Genomic DNA, 18,884 nt, shown 5'->3' with positions numbered 1-18,884 from the left:
CAGGTTATTTACGGCCCACTTTCTTTTTCTATTTTGGTATTTTTTTTGGTATTTTCTGACTCATACGTGGCAACTCTTTTCGAGCAGCTGTTTTTGCGACGCTCGGAAAAACGTTTTGCGGCTTTTGGTGTTTTGTGAAAATTGCTAATTTCCGCCGCGAAAATGGTGGCAAAAACCGGCAAAACCTCAAATGCGGAACTCAATTTTGTAAGTATTACGTTGTAAATACAGTTTGACGTTTGTTTGACACTCCGTTACGGTACGGTGTTCCTTTTAGGAAGAGGAAGATGTGCCCTATGAGGAGGAAATTCTGAGGAATGCCTACTCCGTGAAGCACTGGCTTCGCTACATAGATCACAAGGCCAAGGCGCCCAATAATGGTGTGAATCTGGTGTACGAGCGCGCCCTGAAGGAGCTGCCCGGCAGCTACAAGATTTGGTACAACTATCTGCGAACGCGAAGGAAGCAGGTCCGTGGAAAGATACCCACAGATCCCATGTACGAGCAGGTGAACAACACGTTCGAGCGGGCCCTCGTCTTCATGCACAAGATGCCGCGCATCTGGATCGACTATGGCGTCTTCATGACCACCCAATGCAAGGTGACCCGCACGCGGCACGTCTTCGACCGGGCGCTGAGGGCACTGCCCATCACACAGCACGGCAGGATCTGGCCGCTGTTCCTGAAGTTCGTGCAACGCTTCGACATGCCCGAGACGGCGCTGAGGGTGTATAGACGCTATCTGAAGCTGTTTCCGGAGGATGCCGAGGAGTATGTGGAGTACCTGCAGCAGGTGGAGAAGCTGGACGAGGCGGCCCAGCAGCTGGCCGACATAGTGGACAACGAGCATTTCGTGTCGAAGCACGGCAAGTCGAACCACCAGCTGTGGAACGAGCTGTGCGACCTCATCTCGAAGAACCCGCACAAGGTGCACTCCCTGAATGTGGACGCAATCATCAGAGGCGGCCTGCGGCGGTACACAGATCAGCTCGGACACCTGTGGAACTCCCTGGCCGACTACTATGTGCGCTCGGGGCTGTTCGACCGGGCCAGGGACATCTACGAGGAGGCCATTCAAACGGTGACCACAGTGCGGGACTTCACCCAAGTTTTTGACGAGTACGCGCAGTTCGAGGAGCTGTCGTTGAACAAGCGCATGGAGGAGGTGGCCAAGAACGAGGAGGCCACCGAGGAGGACGACATCGATGTGGAGCTGCGCCTGTCGCGCTTCGAATACCTCATGGAGAGGCGTCTGCTGCTGCTGAACAGTGTCCTGCTGCGCCAGAATCCGCACAACGTTCACGAGTGGCACAAGCGGGTCAACCTGTACGAGGACAAGCCCACGGAGATCATCAACACCTACACAGAGGCCGTGCAGACGGTCCAGCCCAAGCTGGCGGTGGGAAAGCTGCACACCCTCTGGGTGGAGTTTGCCAAGTTCTACGAGTCCAATGGCCAGGTGGAGGACGCCCGCGTGGTCTTCGAGCGGGGCACCGAGGTGGAGTACGTCAAGGTGGAGGATCTGGCCGCCGTGTGGTGCGAGTGGGCGGAGATGGAGCTGCGCCAGCAGCAGTTCGAGGCAGCCCTCAAGCTGATGCAACGTGCCACGGCCATGCCCAAGCGGAAGGTGGCGTATCACGACGACTCGGAGACAGTGCAGTCGCGCCTCCACAGATCCCTGAAGGTGTGGTCCATGTACGCCGATCTGGAGGAGTCCTTTGGCACCTTCAAGACCTGCAAGGCCGTCTACGAGCGCATCATCGACCTGAAGATCTGCACGCCGCAGGTGATCATCAACTATGGCATGTTCCTCGAGGAGCACAACTACTTCGAGGAGGCCTATCGGGCCTACGAGAAGGGCATTGCCCTGTTTAAGTGGCCGAATGTGTACGACATCTGGAACTCGTATCTGAGCAAGTTCCTCGCGCGCTATGGGGGCACAAAGCTGGAGCGGGCCCGCGACCTCTTCGAACAGTGCCTGGATCAGTGTCCCGCTGAGCATGCCAAGTACTTTTACCTGCTCTACGCGAAGCTGGAGGAGGAGCACGGTCTGGCCCGGCATGCCATGTCCGTCTACGATCGCGCCACGTCCGCCGTCAAGGAAGAGGAGATGTTCGACATGTACAACATATTCGTGAAGAAGGCCGCCGAGATCTACGGCCTGCCACGCACCAGGGAGATCTACGAGAAGGCCATCGAGGCCCTGCCCGAGCAGCATATGCGCCACATGTGCGTCAAATTCGCCGAGCTGGAGACGAAGCTGGGCGAGGTGGATCGAGCCAGAGCCATCTACGCCCATTGCTCACAGGTGAGTCGACATTTAACCGTTGGATCGTCAATATTCTAAGCTCTCTTCTGCTTTGTCCCAACAGGTGTGCGATCCCCGCATCACGGCCGACTTCTGGCAGACCTGGAAGGAGTTCGAGGTGCGACATGGCAACGAGGATACGATGCGTGAAATGCTGCGGATCAAGCGCTCCATTCAGGCCACCTACAACACTCAGGTCAACATGATGGCTGCGCAGTTTGTCAACACGAACACGAATGGTGTGGCTGCCGATGCTGGTGCTGGCTCCGGACCGGATGCCATGCGGCTGCTCGAGGAGAAGGCCCGCCAGGCGGCGGCCGAGGCCAAGCAGAAGCCCGCCGAGAAGGCTGCCTCCAATATCATGTTTGTGCGTGGCGAGACCCAGGGCGGGGCCAAGGGCAAGGAAAATACAGTCGTCAATCCGGATGAGATTGATATTGGCGAAAGCGAGGACGACGACGAGGAGGAGGAGGACGCGCAGCAGCCGAGTGGAGACCAGGCCGAGGCAGGCCAGGCCACAACCAAAACCGATGACGAGGGCCTCATCATGAAGAAACTGCGCTTCGAACAAAAGGCCATACCGGCCAAGGTCTTTGGCAGCCTCAAGCCGACAAATCAATCCGATTCCGATGAGGGATAAATCTTGTTTCTTTTGATTACGCGAAATATAAATGTATGTCTGTGGAATACTTCCTTCGATTTGAGACCTATTCATCGTTTTGTTCGGAAATTCAATAATTCCTCGAATCTCAGCAGGCGTTGGCAATGTTTTCCTGCCGGAGTTTGAGCCTTGGGATATCTCATTCCTTTCGCATCAGCTGTTGGAAGCACATCTATTCTCTCTATTTTTTAGATTTAAATTTTTTTTTATTCGGAAAAAAGCCAAATTTGTCTGAAACTGTCTGAAAAATAAGATAACTTTCGTAACCTGTCGCGAGGGACTGTCACTGTCACTATCATTCAGCGATGAAGTCTGTACGCTTGATGCACGCCCTGTGCAGGCGTGTCGAGCACACATCCCTGGCCAGACTCAGCGTTGTGGAACTGCGACGGCAATACGCCGAGAAATGCGACTCGGTGATCAAAGGCGTTGTGGTGGGCGTGTACGCCAAGGAGGGCGACCGCCAGCCCAGGATGACACCATCCGGCGAGAAGTTTGACGATCGTGTCCAGGGCAAGATCACTGATCTCATACGCGAGACGGGCCTGAATGGCCAGCTGGGAAAAGGCCGTGTCTTCATGAACGTGGATGCGGAGTTCCGTGCGGTGGCCGTGGTCGGCGTGGGACGGGATGGTGCCGGCTTCAACGACCTGGAGATGATCGACGAGGGAATGGAGAACGCTCGCGTCGCTGCCGGCGTGGGTGCTCGTGCCCTTCAACTGCAGGGCTGCACAGATGTCTTCGTGGAGTCGATGGAGTATGCGGAGCAGGCGGCCGAGGGGAGCGCCTTGGCCGTCTGGCGCTACAACACCAACAAGCGCCGTCAAGACCGCACACTCATTCCCAAACTGGAGCTGTACGAGTCTCCCGACTCGGATGCCTGGATGCGGGGCCTGTTCAAGGCCGAATCGCAGAACCTGGCCCGTCGCCTGTCCGATACGCCGGCCAATCAGATGACGCCCACAATCTTCGCCCAGTCAACGGTGGATGCCCTGTGCCCCTGCGGGGTATCCGTGGAGGTGCGCAGCCTGGACTGGATCGAGTCCAAGAGCTTGAACAGCTTCTTGATGGTGGCCAAGGGCAGCTGCGAGCCGCCGATCATCTTGGAAATCGCCTACTGCGGCACCGCACCCGAGGACAAGCCCATCCTCCTGTTGGGCAAGGGGATCACATTCAACAGCGGGGGCATCTGCCTCCGTCCCAAGGACTGCTTGTCCATGTACCGCGGCTGCATGTCCGGTGCAGCCGCCTGCGTGGGCGTCATCCGAGCCGCCGCCGCCCTATCGCTGCCCCTAAACATAACGGCACTACTGCCTTTGTGTGAGAACATGCCCTCCGGAATGGCGGCCAAGCCTGGCGACGTGGTATCCCTCCTCAATGGCAAAACTCTCGGCTTCGTGGACGTCAGCAAGGCCGGTGTGATGGCCATGGCCGATCCCTTGCTCTACGGCCAGACGACATACAAGCCTCGCATGGTCGTGGACGTTGCTACAGTGGGCTACGCCGTCTGCCCAGCTCTGGGCGGAGCAGCAGCCGGGATTTTCAGCAATTCGAACTTCGTCTACAAGCAGTTCGAGAAGGCCGGTGGCCTTACGGGCGATCGCGTTTGGCGTCTGCCCCTGTGGCGCTACTTCAAGGAGCTGATCATGCCGAACGAGACCTTTGACATCAGCAACCGCGGGCGTGGCCCCGCCTCCAGCTGCATCGCTGCCGCCGTTCTGCACGAGCTGGTGCCGTGCGTCGACTGGGCCCACCTGGACATCCGCAACGTGGGCATGCTGACGCGCCACAATCCGCTCCCATATTTGCTGAAGGACCGCATGACTGGCCGTCCCACTCGCACTATCGTTCAGTTTCTGTATCAGATAGCTTGCCCCGACAGCAAGTAATCTGATTATGTTCGTTACACAATTTCTTTGTTAATGTTCCGCGTTCCAAATTTGTTGTTAATTGAAGTACCCCACCACCACCCCCCTAACATTTTCACACAAATTGCCAAGAGGTACACACCCCAAGAGGTTACACCCACACATTTTTATTATTGTTCAATTTTAATCCAGAGTTTTCAATTGAGCTTCCATGCTGATTAAAGGATCAAAAGAACTAGATCAAATATGCGAAAACGTCGCCATTTTATTGTTGAGATTCATTATAAATAGAGAATATACATGACATTTAGGGCAAATCTAGGCGTGGTCATTACAAATCGGGCTCGTTACAAACCTCGAAAAACATTTTTGCAATACAAAAGGTGGAGAAATTAGCCGCTTTTTTATAGTTTCAGACGCACTCGTGCTCTCTTCTGTTCATCAAGTCCGTACTTATGCTCATTATTGCGTTGCTATTGCTTACAGACGCTTTACATATGTACATACATACATATGTAGAGCTCTCACATGCACAGCCAAAAACCGCAACTGCACACACATGCACACACATACAGCGATGCGTTCGGTTTTTGCATGGGAAGCGACGCATCGCGTGATCTTCCTATTCTCTTTCACTCGCCTTCTTTTCGTTGAGTGGAGTTGCTCGGAAATTTCAGTTGCCGTACCGTTGCCTCTTAGCCGCGCCTACCACTACCTTAAACTACTAATTTAATAGGATTATAAATACAATCGAAATGCGCTAAGAATACTTACATAGTTGGGTTTCAGCTCATATATGTACATAAGTCAACGTGTCCCGTTTCTTTGGTGATTTGTTGTTGTTATTCGACCAAAATTTGTTGCCTTCTCGTTTTATTCGTTTTACCGTTGTAGCTGAGCGTCTTTGGTGCTAAGTGCGTCTTGCGGGAAAAATTAGTGGATTATTCGCGCACAAAAAGAGCAGATCGCGGAAAGAAAAATATGAATAAGTTATAAAATTCATTTGTGTTGTTTGTTTTTTTTATAGTGCTTTTGTGTGTGTGTGTGTGTGAATATAACGACAGAATGGAAACGGCAAGGAAAGAACAGAAGAACAGAGAGAATGCAGCAAAAACGCAAGAACCGGGAAAAAGGTAAGAAAATGTTGTTTATGTTTTTCTTTGCTGTACGATTATAGGCGATGTACAAAAAAGATAGAAAACAAAATAGATCAATAGAATTTTGTTAGCTCTATGTTTAGTATGGAGTTCTATGGGGGTTCATCCAATTTTAAGTTCTCACAATGAGAGCTATAGATTTGTCGACTGCGCGAAACAGAACGGAATATTCAAAAGCGATTAATTTTTGTTTAATAGAAGATTAATGTGGGTTTCTATCGAGTAATTATACAATAAATTTCGCATGTTTCCTTTTTTTACTATCATTAAATTACTTAAATTCTCCCATAAATGATTTCTTAAAAGCCAACTAAGTTATTTGTTTAGGAAAAAGGCAAATAAGGGGAAAATTTTTACCAAGAATCATCTTTCTTATAGAAGAAAATACTAAAGGAAAACATGACTATAAAAATAACGAAAAATACCGAAAAAGTCAACTTTGGCTTATCTTAAAAGGTTTTCAGTTCAAAGCTAATGTTGGTTTCGTTCAATTTAGAGAATAATATCGGGAGAAACGTATATGGAAATGGGTTTAATTATTTATTCTCGTATATTGTTTTTTGACAGTGTAAATGCCACAGTTTATGCCTCGCCCTGACTCCCTTTATTATTGTGATTTTTGTTGTTGCTGCTGTTTTTGGTCAGGTGCTGTGAGGAGGTGGGGGCATGAATGTTTATGTTTCCGACTAAAGTGTATCTTTTGTAAATCACTTTCGAGCTCCAGAGCCATGCAAAGGCTGAGGTTGAAGGTTGAATTAAAATTCCTGCACTTATAATTATCTCCTGCTGTTGTCCTTTACGGACCCACATGTATGTACATACATGTACATACATGTGTACATATGTACTTCCTTTCACCGCATGTATTTTCAAATGTCAATTAGTTGAGTTAATTGAGCGAAAGTGCAAAATGTGAACCACAATATCGTTTATACACATTTACGGAATTCACTCGCCTCTCTCTCTCTCAATCTTTTGGCTCCTATTTTCCCCTTGCCCCCCCCTGGTTCTCGGTCTTTTGGCCTTTGTTGGGGCAGCAGCAGAGCCCTTTTGCGAGGCCAGCTTATTAGGCTAATTGCGTGAAGTTGGCTTTAATGAGTCGAAAAACGGTGCCAAGTCGGGCCCGCAAAAGGCCACAAAGGGTTGTTGGGGGTCTGTTGTGGCTTTGAATTTATGAGGCGGCTTTAATGGGTTAACTGGGTTAATGCTCATCCCTCAGCCCATCAACTATCCGCCCAGTCTCCCACTCCTGTCATTGTCGTGCCTTTTCATAGTTCTCTGGCCTGCAGCTCTTTCTGTACATTTCTCTCTCTCTCTTGAATTTTTGACAATTAAGCAAACATTTTGCTACCAAAAATGGCTCAATTTTCGTAGCAGATAAGAGGGAGAACACCGCCCTCAACGCCAGCCCCCTTTCTGGGAGTCGAAGTATCTTTCGACATTTTGCACAAGTCATTAGGCCCTGAAAAATGATAATTTTTTGAAGCATTTTTGCATTTTCCAATTCGGAAAATGCTCTGACAGAATATTGGAGCCTTCCACTGGGACTTCAAGTGGGAAAAACTCAATCAACAACAAACCGAGTAGAGGCTCTCTCCATTGGGAAATCATATTTGGCCCCTCGCTCTCCCACCGCACCAATCGAACAGACCAGAGAGAAAGAGCATTGACTCTTCGACTCTACTCGACTCGACTCGACTCCTTCAATGTGAATGGCTCTTCCTACTGATAAGTCAGGGGCTAAGGGGAAATGGCCCCCCCTCCACGGCCCCCATCCAGCACCACCACCAATCCCCGGCTGTTGGAGTGCAGCCAAATGAATTTGCTAATGAGCAATCGGGCTTGAAAACGAATGCAAGTTTTCGGTGAGAGCTCTTTAAAGGGCGGCCTTCCAGGGAGGGAGGGGCCCCGGAGGAGGACGCGTTAATCATCTACAGCTTCGGTGCAAGGGAGGCCACAAAAGACCAAATTGTTATTATTTAAGGCCAAAACGTGGAAATTAGCGGCGCAAATTTTTGGAGTTTCGGACAGTTGCCAGGGCAGCTGGCCAGCGTCGGAAATTATAGCCTACCCCAATTCATAACGGTATTTCGGGGGCGAAAAGATACGAATAAATGAAAATGAAATCCTTTTTGGCGGGGGGACGAGTCCGTGGTGGGTGTTCTCGACTAGAAAGAATTGCAATTGTGATAAAATTCAGCGTAACTAATGCCGACCACAGCGAAATGCGATAAATCGCTGGTTGGGCGTCACCGCGATACCCTGTACAATGAAGGTCCATCAAAGGGGGTCCAATTTAATTGAAGTTGATCCGTAAAACCGGTATATCTTTGTATTAGATGAGTATTCCACTCTCTCTTCTTTTCGTTCATTCTCTGTCCATCATTTGAATGAATGCCTCTGTATATTCGATATTAATTCGGGTCTCAATCAAAGTTCTTCTAGAGCATCTCCGCAGTCGCTTAATGAGTCCACATCTTTTTCTGCCTGGCTATCGGCCGGAGAGGGGGGGAGGGGGGACTGCCTTCTGTTGCCTTTTGCGGTCGTCCGGGACGGTTTGTCCCCGGCTAAACTTTTGTCCTCACCCCACATCCTCTCGTTTCTTTTCCTCTCTATCTTCGACACTCTTTCTCGTCTGTTCGACTGGTGTTTTGTGTGGTGTGTGTCTCTTGCTTTCTCTGTACATTTTTATGGCGTTGCCTTTTGCTTTGTTTCGTTTTTGCTGGTTTCAAGGGATCCGTGGACCAAGGACCAAGGCAATTTAGTTTCGCTGGAAATGATAATTTTCACTTGAGCGAGCGCGTGAAAATGAGGAGAGGGGGAGGGCGGCGGTTGGGGGGTCTCTGCTATAAATTGCCAATTAATGGCAGAACCGCAACGGTACTCGCTCGGCGGTATTCGCTTCGATTCGGATACGCAAAAAGTATTCCCCGTCACACATGGCGTATGGGTAATATTGACTTCTTTACCGATTTTGGCCCACTGTTCCACAGCTCTCCTTCTCTCTCTCTCTCTCTCTCTCTCTCGGTTGCCCCTGTCACGCTTCACTTGCCTGTCGAGCGCTGCATTCAAATGCACTCGATCTAGGCAAAACTCAACCCCAGACCCAGCCCCCAGCCCCCAGCCCCCCGCCCCCACCCCCATTGGCTCCTCTTTTCGGTCAAGCTTCGTGCTAAATTCGTTGCGGTTTTTGTGGCTTCCTTCCGGTCCTTGCTTCTCCACTTCCTCCGCTGAGCTGGTTTTTCCTCCTTCACTCGCAAAGAAAAACAAATACGCCTCGAATTTTCGGCACAAACAAAAAAAAAGAAGCGAATGAATAATTGAGCGTATGTGGTGAATAGGAATGAGTGTACTCATTGTTGATGCACACACAGAGAGAGAGAGAAAGAGAGAGGAAGAGGGGGGATGCCTTGTGCCGGTAGTCCTTTAGAGACCAAACTATCAATAATCGAAATTAGATCCTGGATAAATTTCAATAAATACTATTATATTGGAGGTTGATCCCGCCTCGCTTTCCACACCCCTCTCTCTCTCTCTCTCTCTGTCTATCCCCTTTTAATGCTTTAATACTAATCACATTTCGTTTATCATCAGTTATATTGCTTGTTGCACAACCAGCGGCGAGGCAGACAAATAAATCAGACGCACATCTAACGTTCCATCGAAAATCGTTGGCCTATGCCTCGTCCTCCGATATCTGGCGGTACATAAAACTGTCTGGGCAAAATGCTAAAACAAACAAGCAGCCAGCAATAACAGCAATTCCAAGCACAGGCACTGCACAGGCATGGCATAATATTAGTAGCCCCCGACCCCGACCCCGACCCCGCCCCCGCCACCAGCACCCCTTCCCCTTTTGAATTGGCAAAATCAAATTATGTTTATTATTTATTTATTTTTAATACTCCCCTTCTCACGACTAGAACGCCAATGGGATAGTTAGATTTATGCATAAAACGAATATATTGACCAAATACTCAGACACGTACAGTGCAAGTCATCGAGGTATGGCTGGTATAGAAAACTATTATTATGGAGGCACTGCAAGGCACTCCCCCCCTACCTATCCTGGATATTTATATTATTATTATTTTTCACATTAACCAATGAAAATTGGCATAGACTGTACGCTGGTTTTCGTTCTTTGGCCAGAAGCTTTTTAAGATCTGTCTGCTTGTACCTACAGCATTGAAACGGACTGTATATTGGCTGGTTTGCTTTAAATATAATTGGCAAATTAAAGTGCCCTGGCCACCAATCCCCCTGAATCTCCGGCCACCATTTCGCCGTAGCTCAATTGCATTTTTGGCATTTTTGGCATTTTCGTTTATTGTGCAAATTTCCTCGTTAAGGCCGAATGTGTTCCCAGAAACGATTTCGCTTGGAATAAATACAGTAATCATAGTTTCGTGTACGAAATTTTTTAATTTGAATTTCCACGAATTTTACACAAATATTTCTCTGGAAATTAAAAGAAAAATTCACGGTTTTTAAATATAAAATATGCATTGGAATATTGGAATAAATACAGTAATCATAGTTTCGTGTTTTTTAATATTTTTATTATTTAATATTATTTTTTTTTTATTTTATTTTGAATTTCCACAAATTTTGCAGAAATATTTCTCTGGAAATTAAAGGAAAAATTCATGGTTTTAATATATAAAATATACATTGGAATATTGGAATAAATACAGTAATCAAAGTTTTTATTTGTATTAGTTATTATTATTATTTCTTAATATTATTTTGAGTTTCCACAAATTTTGTCAGAAATATTTTTCTGGAAATTGAAAGAAAAATTCACGGTTTTAAAATAAAAAAAAAATATACCTGGTATTAAAAACAAGAACTAAAATAGAGTGAATGGAATTCAATTGTCGACCAGGTAAGATACCCTGTAATCAATAAATATTCTACCACTGTACTTCTTTTTTAGTGCTCGGTACAACATTTTTCTTGTTGAGATTCAAGTGTTAATATCCACCGGCATAACGGCATAATTTACAAATGGCCATTGCATTTTTTTTTGTCCGATTTTTGTGTACATTTCCATTTTGAATTGCAAATAAAAGCGAGAGAGAGAGACTGCGAGGCACGAATTCGAGTATAAATATATGCGAAATGAAAAAATAAATATGCGAATATCTTGTGCATATCAGGAGATGAAACCTCTCTCCCCCTCTCCCCCTCCCTCTCGCTCCATCCGGCAGATGCAATTTACCAATGCCTGGCCCCACTCCTGGAATTCTCTGAAATTCTGTGCAGCTCCGAATCCTTGGATGCCACCAATTCGATGCCGATGCCGATGCTGCTGTCATTTGCATCCCAATTGAGCTGCATTGCGTGCTCTGGCCACAATGCAAGGCATTAAAATTAGTTTATTTGAGCCCCGGCTGTGCCCCAATGGGCATTGCCAATCTGTGGTGCCAGCAACCCCCCCATCTCTGGTTGGCATTGCTCATACGCAGTGTGTCCCATCAGCAACTGTGTGTGTGTGTGTGTGTGTGTGCGTGTTCTCTGGTGTTTCGTTTATCGCCTGCTATTGTTTACTCTCACCCTCACCCCTTTCCCCACTCCCACTCCCAATTGGCCACTGGCTATTGGTCTATGATTATGGTATGCTTTCGATTCGTGCCCGTGTCCGTGGCAGTATTTTGTTTGGATTTTGATTTAGCACAGAATTTTATTATATTTTATTTATTTAAAATAATTACCGGATATTGCAGAAAAGTGCTATGGAAAAAAGGTAATCGGATTTATGGAAAATTGTGCCTTAGACATGGATTTCATGCACAAATAAATGTGATTTAAGCAACTGATGAAAAGGATTCCAAGGAACCTCCCCCACCCCCGCACCCCTGGAATGCTATTTTCCAGTGCCTTGGACTGCCTCGGGACTGTTAATAATTTTCAATAATTTATACAATTTATTCCACTTTGATTTATGCGTAATTTTTAGTTTATTTATAAAAAAATAAAAAATAAACAAAGTTTTTATAGACAGCGGGCATCAGCGACGTCAGCAACGTCATTGTCATCATCAGCATTGCATTTGTGATTAATGGGCGGGCAAATAAATGATGGCACTTCATTTGGCCGCAGCGGTTGGCCTCAAAAAAAATGAATGCCCATAAATTTCATGAAACTTGTCAAAATCAAAAGGCCCGGAAATGTCACATTACACACGAGGGGGGGGGGGGGGGGGGGGGGGGGGGGGAGAGACCAGAGTAGAGCGTGTCAAACTATTCGATATTTATTCAGCAATTGATAAACGTTGAGCAAACAGAGGGCCAGGCCCATTACATGCATCGATTGAGTGCCGGGAGAGCAGCCATTACAGGGTATCAGACCGACTCGGGAGGTGCACACACAGGCCTCGACCTGCATGCCAGTGGGATGGGTCTGTCGATAGCAGCCATTGCTGCTGTTCACCCTGGCGCACATGTACGTGATGTTCTGGACTGCAAAGAGGGAGCGGAGGAGGGGCAGGAATGGAGGCTATCACTGCACTTGGAGGAGGGCATACTCACTTCCGCCTTTGAATATGTAGGAGTACTTGACACAGGAGAAGCCCGGCGACATTTGGCAAAGGAAGTTCTCGCGATCCTCGGTCATATTGTGCCACAGGGCCTTCACGTCCGGCACCGTGTCGTTGGCTGTGGAGATTCCCGCGACTCAGAGATATTGATTTGCCGCCACGGCCAGGGGTTCAGTACTCACCTGTCACGACCAGCGGCATTACGCAGGGTATATCGTTGAAGTCCCCGACCCTCGCCTCGCAGGTCTCTGTGTGGATATTCGAGTGATTCTCGTAGGCCCCCACCCACGTGAAGTGGAAGCACTGCGGCGCTGAAATTCGAACGGGGAGTCAGGGTTAATGCAGCCACTCGAGGAACTCTCTATTCACATTCGGCAGCCAGGTGACGGAAGAACAGAAGCAACGGTAGCCACAATCTCCACGGTTCCAGTGGCATTTCCGATAAGGTGGTCTCTTTTTCGATTGAGATACACTGTTGCTGTTGTTGCCACTGCCGTAGAATGACTGATGTGGAAGATAGATGACAATCGATCGAGGGGCCCAGACTGCAGGGGTCTTATCATTAAGTCTACTGGCACTTGTCCCACACCCATTCTGGGGAGTAGTGATATACAATTACTTGAAATGGCATTCAAAATAATGTCTATCTGGGGGGGCCCAAGCTTAGTATTTGATAGGTAGGACGCAAATGGATGGCAGAAACAGATGCATATCTTTCCTGCTGCCTTCTCCCCATCGATCGAGTGTGAATGATGTCCCTAGTGTGGTCAGCCATTGGTTCTTCGCCGTTCGTATAGTATTTCCGAGTGTCTGCCGCTTTGATTGCAATCAGCTTTGTCGATAAGCATTCTTATCTCTCGCTCGCTCTTTCCTTTTGTAGTGTTGGTAAACACAGAAAGTGTCATAAATGGTTTTTAATATTGTTTTTATTTGAAACCTCTCCCCCTCCCCCTCCCGCTGGAATGCCAGTGAAGGAGCCACATCTTGGCCCTTATGCAAATGGCATTTAATTAAAATCTCACAATCGAGGGGGGAGCTCGGGGGCAGGGGCAGGGGCGGGGGCCAGTTGGCCGAAAATTGTTGTGAACGAAAGTCTGCAAATTGTATTTGTTGTTAATTGTTGAAATGTCCTCCTGTTCGGACGGCTCCTCCTTCGAGTTCCTCCTCTGGCAAAATGAGTTTGGAAACAAATAAAAATGTCAAACGAATGAATAAAAGTTGTCTAATTTAATTTGTTTAGCAGCAGCAGTGGCAGAAGTGGCAGCACTGCCGGCAGGACAGTGCCTCTCGCCAGTGTGCGCACACACACTCACGTAGTTTGGCAAATATTTGCACAAATTGAATAAAAGTGAGGTACAGCGTGTCTGTGTGTGTGTGTGTACTATTTTTTAAATTTCATTTTTAATGGTTGAAAACAATTAAAATTTATTTTTGCAATTTTGTTTGCCAAGCCAACCCCAATGACAACGGCAGCTGCCATCAAAGTACGTGTTCCAAAAACTTTGTCCCACGACGCTGCAGGAGAGAGCGAGAGGGGGAGAGGGGGAGCAGCACCCATTCATCCGTCCATTCCCTGATTCGTCTTTAAACTGCATTCGATCCATCAATTTTGAATGTATTTTGTTCTTTATTTTTTGGATTCTCCATTAACCTACAACATGATAAGCGCATTTACCAGGCGCTTTTTTCTTTGGCCCTTGGCTGATTGGGTTCTTTGTACCGCCCCGTGATGGATCATATTTGTTGACACAAATCGGAAATTGGCTTTGTGAGCACTTTTCTTAGGCCAGGTAAAGGGAATACGATTATTAAAGGATAATCTTCGACAGACCGAAACCTACTACATCCCGAAAGAAACTCCTTCCGAGGGAACAAACCATAACTCAGAGCCCAGAATTCATTAATTATGCTAATACCTTGAATTGGCCATGTTTGTGGCTTTGGCTAACAATACGAACCACAAATTATGTCGCTGAAATGCAAATGTTACGCCGGCGGCTGAGCGGCTCATAAAGAGTGCCATGTGATTAGCAAAAGTCCCCAAAAGTTAACAAAAACTAAACATACACTCATAAATATTTATGTGCACAGCTCCTTGAATGTAAGCAAATATCGCTTGGGTCTCATGGCGGAGCCTGCATAAAATTTGCATGCGATTAAAGTTGATAAATTGCCAGGGGGAGGGAGTGGGTGGAGGGATGTGTGAATGGAAATGGTCCTTGGGTCCAAGCTCCATGATGTACATCGATAGACATTTACTTCGATCTTTGTGCCCGATATTCGAAAAGAGTACAGGGGTACATTGCTTTTCTGGTGTGTAACAGCCCGAAGGCAGTGTTTCCGAACCCATAAAGTACATATATTTTTAATCAGCAGCAATAGCCGAGTCGATATAGCCATGTTTGTCTGTCTTTCTGTCCATCTCAGTGACTTTAAGAGCTAAAGCATTCAATTTTGGTGTACAGACTTCTGTGATATCGAAATATCAGAAGTTAGCGGTAATGTTTACTGTTTCCCCCTATGTTTTGTCCATCTCTCAAGACAAGTGATGGCAAAATTTGCCAGAGAATGAGTATTACCCCAAAAAACAAATCGGCGCTTCTGCGAATCGGGTTACCAAAAGTCAAGGAGGAAAAAACCATTGGTTATGCAGTACTGACTGAGTACCAGGTTTAACAGTAGAGCCGCGGCCCTTGCTGCAGCTGTTGGCAGTCCAGATACGACGGACTGCAAGCTCTCGCTGTAGCGCTCGCGCTCGCGTTCGCTTTCGCTCTTACGATCCACACGACGCTCGGCCGGCCGCAGCTTACGTTCCTCCGTACCTCCGTTTCAACCGACCGCGCAAAATACCCCTGCATACCGACAACACGACGGGTACTCGGAGCTATTCTACAATCCCATGCTTCTCGTGGGATTCCCACGTCCCAGCCTTGATTTTCCTTGGACTGTGAATTTGATGGGTTTTAATTTAGCTTAGATCCCGACAGATCCTCAGTAGCTGGATTCTATATGCAGGCCCGAAAATAAGTCGATTTTTGTGGTATTTTTCCGATTTTCCGATATTATTTTGTGACGAAGGCCGTCTAGATGGACTTTATTATGAATATTTCAACAGAGTGGGCTTCAAGAATTCCGTGTGGCTCTGCCTGCAACACGCCTCACCTTCTTCGAGTGCGGAGTGGGGGGGTAATGTGTTGCACCTGGTATCGGCGTCTAATGAACGTCGCTTTCTAGTGAAAGTAAGAGGCTAATGCCGTCAGTAAATTTAATAAGGCAATTGTCAAGGGACGGTGGGTGTGGCGGCCTCTTGGTTTTCCCGATGACTTGCTAAACCGATTTGCTAAATTACCAAGTTGCCCGGGAACGAGGACACAGCACAGCACAGAGGAGGCTGTGCTGCCCCTCCGCTCCCTCTAATTACGAATCCCTCTGGCGAAACGATGGCCGATTGCGGGTCCGGATCATTATGTCACCTGTACGAAAAACGTCTCGCACGTAAGCCGGAAACGAGGGGCCGGGCCAGAGTGTGCAGCACATTGTGCGGAAATGGCATTTGGGGCTGGTCGTTAGTTTGCCCCCGCAATTCCGAAACCAAGGACCTACATATCTCTGGCCCCTCCTTGTGTCCCACTAATACGATTAGTGTCATAATCGGAGCTGGAGCTGGAGCCGGTCTGGGGGTCTGGGGGTCTGTGGGTCTTATTTGCAGTCTGTGTTCGCCTTCTGCTTCAGCAGAGAGATGATCATTTTCAAGTCGTAGTACGAGAACCGATGGTAGGCGAAGTACTCCTGATTCCTGCAGGCCTCGGGACCAGGCAGCTCGTCCTCGGCCAGTATCCTGAACAGCGATGCCGGCATGTAGGCGGGCAGTGTGAAGGCCTTCGTTAGCAGTACCCCCGGAGTGCAGCCCGGCGGGAAATCGCGCGTGTTCCTGGGACTAGGGCCCAGCCTGCCGAGCAGCTTCCATGGACAGTTGGGGCCGCATTTGCACTTGGCCCCGCCTGTACCCTGGCATCCACAGCCACAGCCGGCGCCAGCCGTCCCAAAGCATCGCAGGCTGTGGCCTCCCGTCTGTGATCGTGCCACCAGGAGGCTCCGCAAACTGTGTGGCAAGCGCGGGCACATTGAAAATTTGGAAGAAATTTAAGCAAAAGTGGGTTTAAAAATAGTTAAAGATCAGACATGGATCACTGAGAAAATGTGACTAAATCCTTCAAGGGAAACCTCAACGAATGAAAGGAATATGTTTATTTGGCACTAAGCCTGTCATAAACCTAAGCTCTAAGCCGGGCCATAAACAAACCCCACATAAAGCCGAAGCCAAAGCCAAAGCCATAGCATGTTGAATAATTTCGATCATTAAACTTTTGCCACTTAAAATCCATTCAGGATTTGCCAAAGCAAAAACTTTAAGGAGCCGAACAGCGGCAGAGATAAATGCTTCAACAACCCAAAATGTTAGCCCTCGACAATCAACCATCCGACCCAGAAGCATCCCCCCACCACCCGCACACCCCTAAACAGTGGGGAAAGTTTTTAAAACTAACAACAATGGCAATAAAAATCACCAACAACAACAGAAACATGGGTTAAATAAACGTTGAAACGGTGTAGGGGAGGGGATAGGGGGTAGGGGGTTGGGGGGGGGGGGCTACACTGTGCACCAGAATGGTTTTTAATACACTCTCAGGCCCACGCAACACCTAAACTTTCCCACACACACACACGCACACGCAGATACACAGATACTCGTACACACACACAAAGATGGCGCACATAACGGTAACTCGACATCGTCTCCATTGCGGCCATGATTGTGGCTTGTAAAATTTATAGTTTCACCAAGAAAATCGCGTTGGCAAAACTTTTTACAGCTATGTAGGTCTCTGCCACACCCACACACACTCATGCCACGCCCCCACCTGCCACCTGCCACCTGCCACCTACCACCTCCCCCACATACACAATCGCAATCCCAGTCAGCCAGTTGGCGACATCTAATTGCTTTTGTTTTGGGGCACACACGAACACGGCCAGAGACAGAGAGACAGAGAGACAGACGGGGTACAGTTGTGTCAAAGAGGTTACCACAGTTACGGAAGCCCTTTCGTTAAGGTAATTTTCCGCTATAATTTGTATGACTTTTTTTTTCTTTGCCCGTCCCACTTAGGGTTAAAAGTTGAAAGTGTTGTAAAAGTGTACTCCTACTCGTACTCGTATTGTACGCTTGAATTGAGCTTGAATTGAGGTTAGTTCTTGGCAGGCAAGGGATGTGTTCCGATTGGATGGGGTACTAAAGAAAAACCAATGAGGAAATTACCTTAAAGACAGGCTCCGGTTTACTTTTGAAAAACGCAAGAAGTCTTGCTCCCTTTATCGCAAAACGCATTGCCGAAATGGAAATTATCTAACCAAACGAATTTTTAATTGCAAAAGGAAAACAACCCATGACTAATTGATGCCTTGATGGCATTTTAGCTTTTCCCTATTTAATAAATAATTTGTTTGTAACCCAACCTCAAATTTTGCTTTGGAATAATTGGCTCTTCTATGTTCTCTAACACACAAACGTGAAGATTCTTCCAGAATCTGATGGATTGGATCTGTTTCGGATCTATTCGGAGAGTGCCCGGGAGAGCGCCCGATGTTTGACGATGTGTGGATGCAGCTTATTCGATATTTCGAATGTTGCGCCTTTGGTGCGCCTAACAGACTCAGTTTCTTCGATCACTTGGGCAAGTTCTCTTTCGATTGCTTTCACTCTTCCCTCCTTCGCTTAAATGGTAATGATTTAAGGTCTTTTTACACACCTTATGAATACAGAGGTCCTACATACTGGCCTGCCAGATCATTATCGGGATTAATCGCCTTTCCAAATGTTAAACTGGTAGATTGGTTTTTTATACGACTTCCAGTACTTCTCATGAAGTCCATCGGTTTTGTACTTGTAGGAAAGTAGGGGAAGGAAATGGAATAGTTTTAGTATCTTCTCCGCCTTCTAGGTTGTATATTTACCCCCATGTAACGGCTTATTCGCTCTATTTCCTCACCAAATGTATCCTTAAGCCTGATGTAAATCGAATCAAATAAAACAGACCTACCTTCACCGTATCCTCTACTCCTCTACCTCCTTATAGATTGTGAGAATTTCTCAAGACATTTGTTCGACATTCGTGGTGGAAAACGAAACAAAGCTGCAGCTGCAGATGAACTTTATGCAAATGTTACGGGAATTTCTGCCGCATGCCCCATCCGCGCTACGCCGATTACTCATTGCCGAGTGGGTGGTGACAAAAAGCAAGAAAGTCCAACCTTTTGATGCCCTTCCAGATGCCAGCAGCATAGAGAA

General features: G+C 47.5%; 3 protein-coding genes across 3 annotated transcripts; 2 read left to right on the top strand and 1 right to left on the bottom strand.

Moving 5' to 3' along the window:
• The first annotated feature begins 117 nt into the window (after positions 1 to 117).
• LOC6592654 (pre-mRNA-splicing factor SYF1) lies at positions 118 to 3,018 on the top strand. Its single transcript, XM_002017954.2, has 3 exons — positions 118 to 207; positions 278 to 2,308; positions 2,373 to 3,018. Exons 1-3 carry the CDS (start codon positions 163 to 165, stop codon positions 2,946 to 2,948), a joined length of 2,652 nt encoding a protein of 883 aa, XP_002017990.2. The 5' UTR covers positions 118 to 162; the 3' UTR covers positions 2,949 to 3,018.
• Positions 3,019 to 3,184: 166 nt separating this feature from the next.
• On the top strand, positions 3,185 to 5,092 carry LOC6592655 (cytosol aminopeptidase). The gene has a single exon (XM_026986646.1). The coding sequence runs from the start codon at positions 3,275 to 3,277 to the stop codon at positions 4,856 to 4,858; it is 1,584 nt and encodes a 527-aa protein (XP_026842447.1). The 5' UTR covers positions 3,185 to 3,274; the 3' UTR covers positions 4,859 to 5,092.
• A 7,135-nt stretch (positions 5,093 to 12,227) lies between these two features.
• On the bottom strand, positions 12,228 to 13,083 carry LOC6592656. The gene is made up of 4 exons (XM_002017956.2): positions 12,905 to 13,083; positions 12,718 to 12,846; positions 12,528 to 12,653; positions 12,228 to 12,458 (listed from the first exon to the last, which is right to left on the bottom strand). Exons 1-4 carry the CDS (start codon positions 12,969 to 12,971, stop codon positions 12,235 to 12,237), a joined length of 546 nt encoding a protein of 181 aa, XP_002017992.1. The 5' UTR covers positions 12,972 to 13,083; the 3' UTR covers positions 12,228 to 12,234.
• Between the last annotated feature and the right edge of the window lie 5,801 nt (positions 13,084 to 18,884).

This window comes from Drosophila persimilis, unplaced genomic scaffold (assembly GCF_003286085.1).
Source record: "Drosophila persimilis strain 14011-0111.01,24,50 unplaced genomic scaffold, DperRS2 tig00000002-arrow-pilon, whole genome shotgun sequence".
Classification (NCBI taxonomy): domain Eukaryota; kingdom Metazoa; phylum Arthropoda; class Insecta; order Diptera; family Drosophilidae; genus Drosophila; species Drosophila persimilis.
Note: the sequence above shows the minus strand (reverse complement) of the source record. Positions and strands in the feature narration are given on the sequence as shown.

Coding starts and splice junctions, on each gene's coding strand:
- LOC6592654 (XM_002017954.2), top strand. CDS start 163: ATGGTGGCAAAAACCGGCAAAACCTCAAATGCGGAACTCAATTTT. Junction 208..277: donor CAAATGCGGAACTCAATTTT/GTAAGTATTACG, acceptor TGTTCCTTTTAG/GAAGAGGAAGATGTGCCCTA. Junction 2,309..2,372: donor TCTACGCCCATTGCTCACAG/GTGAGTCGACAT, acceptor TTGTCCCAACAG/GTGTGCGATCCCCGCATCAC.
- LOC6592656 (XM_002017956.2), bottom strand. CDS start 12,971: ATGCCACTGGAACCGTGGAGATTGTGGCTACCGTTGCTTCTGTTCTTC. Junction 12,654..12,717: donor AATGCCGCTGGTCGTGACAG/GTGAGTACTGAA, acceptor GAATCTCCACAG/CCAACGACACGGTGCCGGAC. Junction 12,459..12,527: donor CTACATATTCAAAGGCGGAA/GTGAGTATGCCC, acceptor CCCTCTTTGCAG/TCCAGAACATCACGTACATG.
- LOC6592655 (XM_026986646.1), top strand. CDS start 3,275: ATGAAGTCTGTACGCTTGATGCACGCCCTGTGCAGGCGTGTCGAGCAC.